At 34.9% G+C, this 17163-nt stretch overlaps 1 protein-coding gene across 1 annotated transcript in view; it reads right to left on the bottom strand.

Annotated features, from left to right (window-relative positions):
* Positions 1 to 15089, bottom strand: part of CSN5 (COP9 signalosome subunit 5) — a 55156-nt gene extending 40067 nt beyond the window's left edge. Inside the window, exons 1-2 of the mRNA XM_067280682.1 lie at positions 14832 to 15089; positions 14525 to 14759 (exon numbers count right to left, since the gene is read on the bottom strand). Coding sequence (XP_067136783.1) covers positions 14525 to 14759; positions 14832 to 14965 — 369 coding nt within the window. The 5' untranslated portion in view covers positions 14966 to 15089. The remainder of the gene's footprint in view (positions 1 to 14524; positions 14760 to 14831) is intronic.
* Between the last annotated feature and the right edge of the window lie 2074 nt (positions 15090 to 17163).

Raw genomic sequence — 17163 nt, 5'->3', positions numbered from 1 at the left:
TTAATAAATATTACATTTATTTTTTAATAATGTATAATGCTACCATATTTTGACTTTTTTATTTCAAACAATATATTATTTATTTTATATTATCCAAGAATCATACATAAAAAATAAAAACAAATTTGGTATAAATTTAAGTATCTTGCAGTGAGCCACAAGTATACTAGAAAAGAGCCGCATGTGGCTCAAGAGCCACAGTTTGGCCACCGTGGTAATATAGCCTCCATGGATATGAATTTTTTCTTTCCATGGTCTAACAACAGTCCATACTGCTCCCAACTTAGGCCAAGACTCCATTAGCGAAAAAACGGGCGCAAAACCCCTCACCATAAAAGCTTTTAATCACGTGACCTATTTGCGTTTGTGCTCGGATTGCAGTGGAGGTCCGGCTAGCAAGGATTTTACGGCGACGGTGCTATCAAAGTTACGCCTGTACAGTTGTATATGCGATATATCGATATAAAGACAATGATTATATTCTACGAGTTTTTTTATGTACTATAATTACAAAATGTAGTAAAAATAATATCTTTACTTTCATATATTAACTTTTATTATTGTATTATTAAGATAATATACAGCATTTATAAGCTTAGCTTTTTTATTATATACGCCTCTAAATTGAAGGATTTTCCTTTGGCTGTTCATATCGCGTGTTTTAGGCATCCATTATTATAATGAGGATACGTCTTGTCAAAGATACATGAACACTTTCAGATGTTTTTGATAAATCTTTCCAGATCTATTCTAGAGTAGCCATGAGAAAACATACACAAAAGCTCATTTTCCACCATTTTCGCACCATGTCACAATGACCTAGATTTCACTAACTTCTGATTGGTGGATGGTACCGTTTTACAGCTATATTCACATTGAAAGTTGAACACTGCTCAACTCACTTTTATGCTGGTTTTACGACTTGCTCAAGCATAAGATATCATGTTCATGTGATTAAAAGCTTTTACAGAGAGCAGTTTTACGCTAGTGGAGTCTCAGCCTTACTTGAAGCAAAAACACTATCTCTTGACCCTTCCAGACAGACCAATTACATGACCTCCCTATAAGTACTGTCTGAGACAAATCAATACCAGTAAAGGGCTAAAAAAAACAAATACAAAATTAGCTTATTTTCAGAAGAAAATGGAGGAATTGCCCAATCAAGCCACAATATTACCAAACATTACTATATTATTATTATTTTACCGAACAATATAGTAGTGTTTTTCTTCCCTTAGAAAAATAAACTAACTTTTTGATCAATCCAATACCTATTAACACCAATAATGGCTGTGAATGTAAATTCTCCATGGTATATGTGTACAACACATATAGCAGTAGCTTGTGAGCCAAATGCAGCTACCACGTACACAATTTCTTTTTACAAACTTTGTACATACTAGTTATACATAAATAATATTTTTTATAAGTTTTCTGCCTATTATGTATATACACAAAACTTCTAAGTGAAACTCACAACTTACTCTAACAGGCAACTGAAAGCTTAGGTTATATACACAATGTTAAAGTTAAATGATTACTTTGATTACCTAATCATCGTAGTAAAGTAACAGTGATAATTATATTATATATAGTTATAATACTATAGAAGATGCAGATCTCTGACAGGCATTCCAATAAAGCAGTGGTTCTCAACTGGGGGTACATGTACCCCTGGAGGTACGAGCGTAAATCAAAGGGGTATATGTAACTTTCATTATAAAATGGCATATGTAATGAATTTGCTGTAAATTATTAACACAAGAAATGACAAAAACTTGCTTTAAAATATCCCAGTATGAACATCAATTTCCCTTTTTATAGTCCAAACAACTTGTTTATCCACTTGATTTGCCTGTCTGTTTGTGCCGTTAGTGCAGAATAAACCTGTAGTCTAGTAAAATTAGTGTAATCGAGCATTAATTTTAGAATAGAAAAAAATTTTTTCTTCTATTCTAAAATTATTGCTTGATGAGATAGGGGCTTTTTATGTTTTTACTGGACTACTGGTATTAGGAATAATGAAGCCTGAATTGTACCTCCACCATGCATGCGCACATTACTTAATATTTAGCAAATTTAGATGTTACGTTTGTTACAAAAATTGAAAGATTCTTGGATTGTTCTGCACATTATAAATTTGCAGCCATTATTTTTAAGGTCAGTACACAATTATAATCTCTATTTAATAAAACCTTGTGTCATTGACATTTGTCAAACACTATTCAGTCCTACAGAAGAGACAAGTATAAAACAATTGCCACTTTCTAATGATACCATAAAACAGAAAATTGCACTTTGTGCAAACGATCTTCTTAATGAATTTCTGCAGAGAATCAAGTTGTCTGCCTATTTTACGTTACAGTTAGATGAAAACACTGATGTCAGTGGATTGGCAGTACTTTTATTTTTCGTGAAATATCAGTACAATGATGAGCTTTGTGAAGATTTGTTAATACGGGACGACCTAAAAAAATACAACTACAGGTTGTAATATTTTCAATAAAATAGACAATTTCATTCAAAATAATGAAATAGTTTTGAAAAAGTGCATCGACATCTGCACTGATGGAGCTAAAGCTATGCAAGGTCCAATTTCTGGTGTAGTTGTAAGGATTAGAAAAGTGGCACATTCATCTTGTTCAAGTAGCCACTGTATTCTGCACAGAGAAAATTTAGTGGTAAAAAACATTCCTCAGTCTTTAAAAGACATTTTTAAGGCACTAACAAATATAGTTAACTTTGTAAAAAACAGTGCATATAATACTAGACTTTTGAGGCAGATTTGTACTGAAATGGATAGTGATTACGACTGTCTATTATTTTATACAGAAATAAGTTGGTTGAGCTGAGGAAAAGTATTGTTGAGGATATGTGAATTATGTTCTGATGTATTAGCACTTTTAATCAAATGCAAGAGTAAAGTTCAGAAGAAATCAACTAACAAAAAACTTAAACACCTTAATGTTCGCTGAGAAATTTATTAATTCAACTAACGTTTTCGGCTTATTCAATAAGCCATCTTCAGGTTTTAACTTTCGAACAAGAAACAATATCGTTCTATTAAAAGAATACAATAGTTTGAAAAAATTCAAATCATTAGTAACGGACAAAAAATAAAACAAAGAGGATGAACATGGTAATAAAAATAAATAAATAAACATAAATAAATAAAAATGGTAATATAAATAAATAAATAAATATACAAAAATATATAAAAACAAAAAAAGAAAAAAAGGAAGAACGTGGTAATATAAATAAATATACAATAAAATCGTAAAAGATACAACAAATGTAAGGTAAAAACGTTTTACTCGTGCCCATATATACTACTATCTATCCTAACCAGAAATACTTCCCCATAGAGCTCACGTGTCTCTTATAAATTTTTAACTGCATATTTCCAAGCAGAAGGAAGACCATCTGCGTCCCTTGCGTTAATACATTTATCTCTTAGAAATTTACAGAAGCAAACTATCTTTTCAGTCGCTCTTGCCAAAGTTGGGGAGTGTACCTGCTTTATGATTTTCGCCTCATTCCAATGTACTAAGGATCCCTCCGCCTGCCCCATCTGGGCTAATACCGTTGTGTTGGAACCTTTTCTAATATCATATTTATGTTCCTTGATCCTTATTCCTAGGTTTCTAGTAGTAACCCCCTACATAATCTTTATTAATACCTAATAGCTGGTTCTCGTAGGGAATCTTATACACACCCGCCTCATCTTCTTTTTTAACTAACCCTTTATCGTTTCTAAGTATTTTATACAAATTCGGAGCTCTTTTCAAGATCACCCTTGTATCCTTAGTTCTTGCTATTTCTTTCATAATCCCTCCCAGATACTTATTGTATGTAAATTTCGTGTATCTGTAAGGCCCGTGCCTGGTGTCCTTATCATTACTGGCCTCAAATTTTCTAATAATGCCCTCAATGACTTTCCTCCTATAACCTAATGTTCCTGCTATCTGTATAATTCTTTCTATCTCTGTATCCCGGTCTATCACATTTTCACAGTATATAAAGGCCCTTCTAACCAATGCTCTAAATGCTGCTAACTTATATTTATAAGGGTCATTAGAGCTTGCAGGGATATATAGTGGGCTATGTGTAGGTTTAATGAAAACGCCGGTGGATATATGCCCTTTGTTAAATATAAAACATTAATGTCTAAGAAATGTACTATCCTGGAGCTTTTCTGCTCTAGCTTCAGGTTAAGGCCCTCTTCGTTCTCGTTAATTCTATCTACAAAGTTAGCAATTACTCGATTGTTCCTCCATATTATAAAAACGTTGTCTACATATCTCTTGTAGAATACTATATCCCTTTCGAAGCCCCGCAAAACCTTTTCTTCTACTTTACTAATCACAAGCTCGCAGAGGAGCCCCGAAATTGGGCTTCCCATCGGTACTCCCCTTTTTTGCTTATATACTTGTTCTTCGTACGCGAAGAAGGATTCGCAACATACTAGGTTAGCCATTTCTATAACCTCATCTCTGTGTTGTGTTAACGTTGGGTTATCTCTGAACAAGAACTCCATAAGTGCTTCTACACAGGACTCAATCTTAATAGACTGGTACAAACTTTCGTAATCTAACACAGTTCCCACTTCTTCATCCTTCGAAAGCGATGCTTTGTAGCTCTTTAACTACCATAACAGGATCCTTTACCACTAATTTATTATTTTCCATCCGTGAGGAGAGGTACTCTTGTAATCTTTTTTCCAGGAAAAATGTAGGTGCTCTTCGTTTTTCCACAATAGGCCTTATTTCTTTTCCCTCTTTATGTGTTTTGGCGAAGGCAAAGAGTCTAGGGAGCCCTGGTCTAGGGTTCCGGCATTTACGGACAAACGGTAAGATCCTCGCTAGTTTGGTTTCCTCCAGTTTTTTAACCCTTCTATCAATAGCTTGAACTATTTTACTGTTGACCTTCACACATTCCGTTTTTCTGATATATTCCTCTAAGGCTCTATCATATGTTTGTTTCCTCATTATGACAATTTGTTTGCTTTTATCTGCTCTTGCCGCAATCAAATTATTCTCTTTTAACCATCCCTTGGTGTACCTGATGTCCTTGCTATAGCTTCCTCCTTTCCATTTATTTTGATTTTTTAACACAGTTTTCCAACGAAAATAGTCCTTCTCCACCGGGTCCAAACCACTAATTCCTCTTTCGATCTCCTGGTAAGACGTTTCCCATATCCCCGCATTCTCCGGGACGAAGTTCGGGCCTTTGTTCAGCAGCTCTTTTACCCTATTGGGTACTTCAATTTGCTCCCATACTACGTACGTTGTAACGTCCTTCCTATTATTTTTTGGAACCTGCTTATAGGTAATCCACTTCATTCTCTTAATATAGCGTTTCTTTAAGTTCTTGTAAACCTTATCAGTAAAATGTGCCACTCCTAAGTTCATGTCCATAAGCTTATCAGGCTTTTCATTAAAAACTTTGTTTTCCAAATCAATGAGGTGTCTCAGGACCCCATACTTTTTGTTTTTTGTAAATTTAATGGATTTCTTAAGGCACGCAAAACAAATTCTTGCCTTAAGAAATCCATTAAATTTACAAAAAACAAAAAGTATGGGGTCCTGAGACACCTCATTGATTTGGAAAACAAAGTTTTTAATGAAAAGCCTGATAAGCTTATGGACATGAACTTAGGAGTGGCACATTTTACTGATAAGGTTTACAAGAACTTAAAGAAACGCTATATTAAGAGAATGAAGTGGATTATCTATAAGCAGGTTCCAAAAAATAATAGGAAGGACGTTACAACGTACGTAGTATGGGAGCAAATTGAAGTACCCAATAGGGTAAAAGAGCTGCTGAACAAAGGCCTGAACTTCGTCCCGGAGAATGCGGGGATATGGGAAACGTCTTACCAGGAGATCGAAAGAGAAATTAGTGGTTTGGACCCGGTGGAGAAGGACTATTTTCGTTGGAAAACTGTGTTAAAAAATCAAAATAAATGGAAAGGAGGAAGCTATAGCAAGGACATCAGGTACACCAAGGGATGGTTAAAAGAGAATAATTTGATTGCGGCAAGAGCAGATAAAAGCAAACAAATTGTCATAATGAGGAAACAAACATATGATAGAGCCTTAGAGGAATATATCAGAAAAACGGAATGTGTGAAGGTCAACAGTAAAATAGTTCAAGCTATTGATAGAAGGGTTAAAAAACTGGAGGAAACCAAACTAGCGAGGATCTTACCGTTTGTCCGTAAATGCCGGAACCCTAGACCAGGGCTCCCTAGACTCTTTGCCTTCGCCAAAACACATAAAGAGGGAAAAGAAATAAGGCCTATTGTGGAAAAACGAAGAGCACCTACATTTTTCCTGGAAAAAAGATTACAAGAGTACCTCTCCTCACGGATGGAAAATAATAAATTAGTGGTAAAGGATCCTGTTATGGTAGTTAAAGAGCTACAAAGCATCGCTTTCGAAGGATGAAGAAGTGGGAACTGTGTTAGATTACGAAAGTTTGTACCAGTCTATTAAGATTGAGTCCTGTGTAGAAGCACTTATGGAGTTCTTGTTCAGAGATAACCCAACGTTAACACAACACAGAGATGAGGTTATAGAAATGGCTAACCTAGTATGTTGCGAATCCTTCTTCGCGTACGAAGAACAAGTATATAAGCAAAAAAGGGGAGTACCGATGGGAAGCCCAATTTCGGGGCTCCTCTGCGAGCTTGTGATTAGTAAAGTAGAAGAAAAGGTTTTGCGGGGCTTCGAAAGGGATATAGTATTCTACAAGAGATATGTAGACGACGTTTTTATAATATGGAGGAACAATCGAGTAATTGCTAACTTTGTAGATAGAATTAACGAGAACGAAGAGGGCCTTAACCTGAAGCTAGAGCAGAAAAGCTCCAGGATAGTACATTTCTTAGACATTAATGTTTTATATTTAACAAAGGGCATATATCCACCGGCGTTTTCATTAAACCTACACATAGCCCACTATATATCCCTGCAAGCTCTAATGACCCTTATAAATATAAGTTAGCAGCATTTAGAGCATTGGTTAGAAGGGCCTTTATATACTGTGAAAATGTGATAGACTGGGATACAGAGATAGAAAGAATTATACAGATAGCAGGAACATTAGGTTATAGGAGGAAAGTCATTGAGGGCATTATTAGAAAATTTGAGGCCAGTAATGATAAGGACACCAGGCACGGGCCTTACAGATACACGAAATTTACATACAATAAGTATCTGGGAGGGATTATGAAAGAAATAGCAAGAACTAAGGATACAAGGGTGATCTTGAAAAGAGCTCCGAATTTGTATAAAATACTTAGAAACGATAAAGGGTTAGTTAAAAAAGAAGATGAGGCGGGTGTGTATAAGATTCCCTACGAGAACCAGCTATTAGGTATTAATAAAGATTATGTAGGGGGTTACTACTAGAAACCTAGGAATAAGGATCAAGGAACATAAATATGATATTAGAAAAGGTTCCAACACAACGGTATTAGCCCAGATGGGGCAGGCGGAGGGATCCTTAGTACATTGGAATGAGGCGAAAATCATAAAGCAGGTACACTCCCCAACTTTGGCAAGAGCGACTGAAAAGATAGTTTGCTTCTGTAAATTTCTAAGAGATAAATGTATTAACGCAAGGGACGCAGAAGGTCTTCCTTCTGCTTGGAAATATGCAGTTAAAAATTTATAAGAGACACGTGAGCTCTATGGGGAAGTATTTCTGGTTAGGATAGATAGTAGTATATATGGGCACGAGTAAAACGTTTTTACCTTACATTTGTTGTATCTTTTACGATTTTATTGTATATTTATTTATATTACCACGTTCTTCCTTTTTTTCTTTTTTTGTTTTTATATATTTTTGTATATTTATTTATTTATATTACCATTTTTATTTATTTATGTTTATTTATTTATTTTTATTACCATGTTCATCCTCTTTGTTTTATTTTTTGTCCGTTACTAATGATTTGAATTTTTTCAAACTATTGTATTCTTTTAATAGAATGATATTGTTTCTTGTTCGAAAGTTAAAACCTGAAGATGGCTTATTGAATAAGCCGAAAACGTTAGTTAAATTAATAAATTTCTCAGCGAACATTAAGGTGTTTGTTTAAGTTTTTTGTATATTGAATTCTGCTGGGTACGAGTGTGGTTTATATAGAAATCAACTAAGAAAAAAATACAACAACACATTGATTTTATGATTTCTGACTACACTTTACCAGGAGTAGCCTATTTATGTGACAAATTTAATGCGTTAAGTTTATCAAATATATCACTGCAACGAAAAAATAATAAAAATTTCTGCATTTAAGATGAAAATATCAATGTGGAGAAAAGATGTAAGGCAGGAGAATTTGACATTTTTGATAAATTGAGTTCTTATCTTTTAGAAAAGAAGATTCTCGTTGATACTGATTTTAAAAAAAGCTATAATTCAACATCTTCAGGATTTGTTGACTTCATTTAACAATTATTTTCCTAACGATAATGAAATTGAAAATTATATGTGGATAGTAAAACCTTTTTCTACAAATAAAAAAAAATTATAGCTTGTCAGCAAAAGAAGAGCAACTGATTGACATCTCTACTGACACGACATAGAAAGAAATGTTTTCTACTGTATCTTTATCTTCATTTTGGGCTAATCTACTGAAAGCTTATCCAAACATAGCTAATAAAGCTATAAGAAAACTTTTATCATTTGTAACAACGTATTTGTGCAAATGTGGTTTGCCAAATACTACGACACAGAAACTAAAAAAGAAACAGGTTGACGCATCAACAGAAATTCGTTGTCAGTTAACAACGTGGGAACCAAATTTTGAAAAAATTGCTGAAGATTTTCGCAACAAATATCCCATTAAATTTTGTTAGAAATTATTGTATAATAATTTAAATTTTGTTTATTATCAATCATAATTATTTATTTTTAGGAAATGTAATTTATGAATGTATTGAAATGGCTTCTGTGATTTCATATAATATACTTATCAAATAATAATAAATAAATGTATGTACTGTACCTGATAAAATTTATTATTATTAATGTAAATATGTAATCCACTTTTAGTTATAGTTTTTTTATGGTGCTCAGTTATAAGGGCTGTATACATATAACGCAGTAATTATAAAATTTACATACAAAAATATAAGGGGTACTTGAGAAACAATTAATGGGCTAATGGAATACATCAGTGTTTCCCAAACTTTTGACATCTGTGTACCCTTTGTATAATTTTCTTAATGCTGTACCCCTCGTCAAAAAAAATTGCATATACTTTAAATCAAAAACCAAAGATAACAAGGATATTCCATTTCTATATGCTGCTGCAATTGAAAAATCGAAAAAGCCAAAATAGAAGACCATGTGGAAAATATTGTTCCTAGATATAGCGATATGGACTTTAGGTCTCGTTTTCGTCTTTCTAGAAGCACTGTCAAAATAAGTCTCTGCTAAGAATTGTTAGTTGTAGTAACTAGCTATAGAAAAATTGGTTTATTCGTCATTTTTAGCTTTTTATTAATACTAAAGAACATAACAAACCTTCCCTGTTAGAAAAATCGCACAAAAGCTAAAAATACACACGTGCACATTGTAACAATTCAATGTGTAGATACTGGAGGTTTTTGTGTGACACTGTTGTCTTGGCCAAAGGGTGGAGGAATACACAGAATCACAGCACCTGGCGAAACCGTTAAGAAGTAATGAAGTTTTTTATTTTTTTTCTATGTTTGTAATCGAAAAAAGTAAACTGCTTGTTGACCAGGAACAGCCGAAGCACGGTGCAGCGTGTACCCCCACTAAACTTTTCCCGTACCCCTGGGGGTACGTGTACCACACTTTGGGAAACACTGGAATACATCAACAAAAAAGGTTGAGAACCACTGCAATGAAGGATGTGGCTCCCATGCATTTCTGATAGGAAGTGTATGGCTCCTATTGTGACCCCAATCGATACAAAGCATCATAAAATTAACTTTTGTTTACTTTTTCATTTTTTATAGGTGTTGAAATATACCCATTTTTAAAACAAATGGATATATTTCTCATTGCTTTATAAGTAATTCTGCATTAATAAATTATTTTCTGTGAATGTTTACAGAAAAGCTTTACAAATTTTATAACAGATCATAAATAAATACAGTAGAGACTCGTTAATCGGAACCCCGGTAATCGAAACGATTTTCAGTCGGACTGTGTCGTGCTGAATCAAACGTTTTTGATACTAAATTTACTTCTAAAGTATAATTTTCATGTTTTTATATTCTTCAATATATTTATTTTGTTTGTACAAAATGCAGAAATAATTTTTAACGATACGATAGCCTCGATTATTATTATAAAAATTTTCGTTAGGCTTAAAATCGACGAAAATTCAACACAAAGCCACACACAACGGAGAAAACTTTGAACATCAGACAGGTTAATATATTTATTCGTACATAATCGGTAATCGGAACAAATCACTAATCTGAACAACCCCAGTCCCCAATTAATTCCGATTTTCGGTTCTCTACTGTAAATATATAAAAAGTTATTTTATATACTACTGTTAGTGTCTTCCTTTATACACTTATGGCAAACAAACAATCTTCACTAGTGACTACCGATACAAATAAGATCAAATACAGCCTCTTCAACCTTCAAATTTCTTGTGTACCGGAAATTTGAAGGTTGAAGAGGCTGTATTTGACACTTATGGCAATGGTGTTTATGCTAGATCTTATGTTTAAGACATAAGATTGTCACTTTTGAATAAGATTGCTCTTGAATATACAACCTAATTGATATTATCCACTCTGGGAAAGTACACAAAATAATGTAACTAACTTATTGTCTTTATATATAATATACTTTAAGTATGCATGCATTAACTGGTTGCTGGTAGTAATGTAAAAGGGGCAGGGCCAAGGAACTAGTGCCCTTAAATAAATATAAATATAATAAATTATTTCTTTTTCTTCTTTATCCTTTCCCCATGTTTATATGGGGTTGGCATTTCCTTCTCTAATATGTTTCTTCCATTTCTCCCTATCAAGGGCTTCTCTCTTAAGTCCCCTCTGGTTCAAGTCTTCTTCCACCTTATCTTTCCAATGCATTTTTGGTCTTCCTCTTTTCTTCTTATTACCAGTTTTCCGATCTTCTTTCCAACATAATTGTCACTTCTTCACTCTATGTGGCCAAATCACCTCAACCTACATTCTTGTATCTTTTTGCTCAAGGGGCCCACCTTAACAGAACCTTTAATAAAATCATTCCTTATTCTATCCTTCCTTGACACTCCACACATCCATGTCAACATTCTCATCTCTGTCACCTCCATCTTTCTTTCTCGGGCTCTTGTTATTGCCCATGTCTTTGCTCCATATAACATTGCAGGTCTAATAACTGTCTTTTACAATTTTCCTAGGTTCAGATTGCAGCTAACTTTCTTGTCGCATAACACACCACTCAGCTTCCTCCAGTTCATCCATCCACATTGAATTCTATGCTGCACCTCTGAGTTAAATTGTCCTCCCATCTCGACAAATGTCCCAAGATATTTAAAACTCAAAACCAAAGGGAGCAGCACATTTTGGATTTTAACATTACACTCATCTCTACCATTCAGAGTCATATAAGCTGTTTCAGTTCTGCTAATCTTCATGCCTCTTTTTCCAAAACTTTTCTCCAATCTCCCAGTTTCTTCTCAGCCTTGGTTTGGGAAAGTTCACACAGCACAATATCATCTGCAAACAGCATACTCCATGGAGCCTTACACTTCACGTCACACACCAACACATCCATTATCAGGTTAAACAAATAAGAGCTATGGGCCAATCCCTGATGTAATCCAACATTAACAAAGAACCCTTCTGTAGTGCCCACACTACTCTTAACTTGGGTCTCTGCTCCTTGTACATTTCCTTGACGAGCCTAACATATTTCTCTGAAACATTCTTTTTCCTCAAACATCTCCATACCTCTTGCCTTGATACCCTATCATACACATTTTCTAGATCTATGAACACCATGTGGAAATCTTTCTGCATTTTCCTGTGCCTTTCCATCAGCTGTTTTAGAGCAAAGATAGCATCAGTCGTACTCTTTCCCGGCAAAAAGTCAAACTGTTTCTCTCCAATCTCAGATTCCTGCCTAATCTTTCTTTCTACAATTTTCTCCCAAATCTTCATAGTATGGGACAATAACTTTATACCTCTGTAATTTCCACAATTCTCTACATTCCCTTTAAAAATCAGCACCAGAATGCTCTTCCTCCATTCATCTGGAATCTTCTCCTGCTGCCAGAGTTTCATCATAAGTCCCAGAGGATATCAATTCCCTCCTTACCCAAACCTCTCCAAGCCTCAACTGGAATCTTATCAGTGCCTACTGTTTTCTTAATCTTCATTTTCCCGAGCAAACTTCTCTGCTAATATCTCGCACCACTCCTTCATTTGCCTCTCCATTCTCATATAAAGTTCTGGGATTTTCTTCATTCAATAAATTCCTAAAATACTCTTTCTATCTTTCCTTGACTCTTTCATAATCTTGTAATACCATTCCTTTATCATCTTTAATCAGTTTAATAGAGGTAAAATCTTTTGGTGCCTCATCTCTTGCTTTGGCAATTCTCATCAACTGCCTTTCACAACCTTTCCTTTTGAAAATTTTATAAGCCTCTTCTAAAATCTTTGCTTTCACAATAGCCACTGCCTTGAGTCATTTTATTTGCCAAATGGTAAGTTTCTTTATCTTCTAGCCTTCCCATCAAATCCCACCTTTTCTTTGCCTCTTTCTTTTGTTTAACTGTGGCTTGTCCCTCAGCATTCCACCACAAAAGTTCCTTTCCTTCTGGTGATCTCTTTCCTGAAGTTTTTCCAAAACCTCTTCTCCAACTTTTAAAATGTAATAACTATTCAGCAACCACCATGTTTGCACATCATCTGGGAACTGGATTTCTTTTAACATTTTTAACTTAAACTCTTTCCTTAATTCCTCCTCTTTCAATCTCCATCATTTGATCCTTTGTTCAATCTGGCTAACACAATTCGGTCCATAAGAAAGTCAGAATCCACCAGGAGGACTATGTTGTGTAGCAACACTTTCTCCATTTAACACCTTACTGTTTCTCACTTCTCTCAGATGTCTCCTGTGGCACAATAAAAAAAATCAATCAGGCTGAATCAACCTCACTCATGCATGTAACAAGTTGGTTCGTTTTCTTCTCAAAGTAGGTGTTAACTAGCACAAGGTCAAAAGCCACAGCATTATCAAGTAGTCTTTTCCCTCTCCATTCCTTTCTCCCACACTCCACCTCCCAAGAACTCTTCTTTCCACATTCTTCCTCTTCCCAACATGACTAATTAAATTGCCCCCACAGATTAATCTCTCGTCCATAGGAACATCTATTATAACTTGGTGAAGATCTGTCCAAAAGCTTGTCTTTTCTTCTTCTCTGCTACCTGGCTGAGGAGCATGTACACACACAATCGTAATGAAAATTCCACCAATGTCCAACTTAATGCTCATAATTCTATCACACCTTCATTTAACCTCACAGACACCGTCTTTTAGAACTTATCAATTACGATACCAACTCCATTCCTTCCTCCCTTATTTGCTCCACTCACAAACAGCTTGTACCCTTCATCAAGTTCTTTAGCTTTATTACCTTTCCATCTTGTCTCTTGCAGGCACAAAATGCTCTCTCCCCTTCTTTGCATAAGATCCAACAACTCTCTACTCTTCCCATTCAATGTTCCAATGTTTAAAGTACCTATTCTTATACTTGTCTTCTTCCTCTTCTCTTTGACATAGTTTTTGGGCGACATGACTGTGCATCGCTTCTGGGGAACATCCATATATTTAATTAAGAAAACATGAAATGCCAACCAATATGTACAGCAATGGGTAAGATGAATGAATTTGAGGGTTGGATTTCATGCTGATCTTTGGATAAGCAATTAACTTACAAAATGGTAAGATTCAAGCTCCAAATGAGGCATTTCACACCACCTCGGAATTGTTGACCCTTTGCATGATATTCATCTATGAGGATCAGTTTTTAACACTTATCAGTCTACCACGTCTTCTATATGCTTTGCATGTAGACGTGTACCGGTGCTCACTATCACCTGCACTTCAGCACCCGAGTGGGAGGGTGAGCCCACACTCCTAAAACTATACAATATCAAATACTCCACAAACAGTTGAGTGAGCTACTGTAAGCCGGCACAGTCGCTCAGGCTAAATTGTTAAACGCAACAGTCTTTCGCGATAATCTTCTGACATTGCGTTAACCAAAAAGTACCAATGTAACAAACCCACTTATACACATGTACATTAAATACAATATCTAAGAGTTTACCCTTGATACACAATGCTAATGGCTACAACCACATTGGTACAGTGGTGAATTGTACACATTCTAATTTGGGCCCTCCCTCTAATCAAATTCTTTAAAAATGTGCAATATTTTAAATTGAATGTAAACGTAAATATCTAAGAATGAAAAAATTAAAGTAATTGAAAAGAAAAAATTTACCTGTTTAGCTGTTTCAGTATATGCCGCCATATATTCATAAGCCTGAGCTTGGGCATTCACTCTAGTTTCAGTTCCCTCAACAGGCAATGCAAATGAATCCATAACAATCATAGTATTAGCATCTACTTTACCAAGTAGAAGACCCATCACTTCCAATGTTCCACCTGATCTGGCATGCATTACCATTTTCAAAAGAGCTAATGCGGATATCTTTATATCCTTAAAATAATGTGGGCTGCGTAATAAAAGTTCAAAATATCAGTAACTTTATAACTAACAATTTAAAACTTCGTGAACCTTCACTCACTCTTTTTCCCACGGTTTAGCAGTTAGGATGTCTTGTTGTTGTTTTCTGTTATATTTATAAACATCGTCTATACTTTGAACAGAATCAATATTATTGAATAGTTCCCATGTCTTCTGAGCCATTGAAGAGTCCATTTTCTCGTTTAATCCAAAACTCAATCTTTTATACTAACAAATTACTGGGACGACGATAAAGTGTTGCCAATCCTCTGCAATTTGGTTGGCAACAATGCTTGCGCTTGCTTGGGTGCATATACTTATCGTTTTGTATGGATCGATCTGTAAAATCGGATCAGCCCTTGTCACGTGATACAGATAGCTTCTGTCATGGCGGAAAGTATACAAGTAGGATCAAAGATGGCGGCAAACATTTGTTAGTTAATAATAGTCTCTCCTTGTTAGTTAACATATACTGAATTTTAAAAATATTATACATATAATATCTTTGAAACTCTGTATATGTTAGCTAACAAGGATCAATTAATTAAATTAAAATAATCCATTGTATCCCTCGATATTAAAACTGCAGTTAGTACTAAACGACATACGCTGTTATGAATTATCGTTTATTTGACAAAATTGTTTGTGCTCATTCATACGAATTTTTAAATCGTATTACTCTGCAGTGGCGTGCCGTTATTGGAAGCGATGGAAGCGCCGATTCCACCTTTCAATGACCTTCCCTTGAATTTTATAAAATATAAATTTTCATATTTTAACGTACTTTGAATTAATTAAAATTAATATTTTATTATAACTGCATTATGTATCTTTTACAAATTTCTATACTACATGTGAAAAAAAACGATAAGATTGCTATTGTATATTCGAATAATTCGGTGGCGGAAGGAATGTCGAAACCGGGTCAGTCTCCAATCAGCCAGATTATATAGGCATTAGCACATGCGGTTTACAGTGCACCAACCTCACCCGGTTTAGCTGGTAGAAGCGACACACTCGTAAAGAGTACAGCTTTATATCCCGGAGCGGTTGTGGGCTGTTAGCCGCCTGCTAGATATTCGGCCACCCTCGCCCGATTATGTGAATCACGAGCAGACTAGATCAACGGCGGGCAACCCGCGGGCCAGCTACGGCTGGCGAAAAGTTTCTATCCGGCTCGCGAGATCTTTAATAGATTATTAAATTGGAAAAATAACTAATTAATAGTTATTTTTCCAATTCTTTGTAATTTTCCGAAACGATAAGAGAAATAAATGTAGTAATTAACTTTTTATTTATTTATTTCATATTTGCAGACTAAAAAAATTACGAGTCACAAGAAGGCGTCAATTAACTACTACAGCGCGGAAAAAAACGTAAAATTTATTCTGGCCCGTGTTATAAAAAGGGTTGCCCACCCTAGACTAGATTTATAACAACCCAACCGATAGGTGTTTACTGGCACGTTTTTATGATAGTTCTGTATAGTTGACAGGAGTTTAAAAAAACTCCATTAAAATATTTGATATATTTATTCTGCGTTTATTCCACTCTCCCATCTTATATTACTTACGGATTTCGATGTTAAACCGGTGATATTACGATTTAGTATGTCCCATCTGTAAGGGGATGCAGAAAAAACGTGTACAATTCTAGTACAGTGTTAAAAATTAACTGTTACTTTGGCAGCATCATTTACAACCAAATTTAATGAATGAGACGTACAGTACATACAATGGTACAAAAAAAAGCTCTAGAATTTATTTTCCTTAAATTTACGATTTATATATCCGTTGTCATAAAAATTTGTCTTTCCACTGTTTTCCCAAGACTACAGATATTCAGGTACAAAGTAACTGGTTTCGACTTATTTCTACTTAAGAAGTGACTAAATAATTAAGAGATTAGGGAATGGGGACATAAATAAAACCCTGTTGAAAGAGCCAGAATTTTACTTCAACAAAAGCTTAACAGAACCAATCACTCGCTCAGTACAGTGGATAACTGATTTCCGTGTACACCTGGTATTAAAACGAATTAGTTAGAAAACGAATGACTATTAAGTTTAACATAGTTAGATTTTTACAGCTACGGTGAGAAACGTTTAAAATTTACAACAGCCCTGTGGCGTCCTTTGAGATATACTAGTGATGCGACAAAGAGGCATTTGACATTGACCGGTATCGGCACCCTCGGGATTTGGCACGCACACACTCACTACACACCTACCTGGACCGTCACTAGTTCCATCCATTAGCTACTCGTATCAAGATATTTGACTAAGTGGATTGTTTTAAGATTTAAAAAGTAAAGACTATTTTATGTTATTTTTATGTACGTTTCTTTACAAAGCTATATTTTAATTATAATTTTCTTTAAAAGTATATTAATAC

Source organism: Centruroides vittatus, unplaced genomic scaffold (assembly GCF_030686945.1).
Source record: "Centruroides vittatus isolate TY-2023 unplaced genomic scaffold, ASM3068694v2 contig_89, whole genome shotgun sequence".
Classification (NCBI taxonomy): Eukaryota; Metazoa; Arthropoda; class Arachnida; order Scorpiones; family Buthidae; genus Centruroides; species Centruroides vittatus.
Note: the sequence above shows the minus strand (reverse complement) of the source record. Positions and strands in the feature narration are given on the sequence as shown.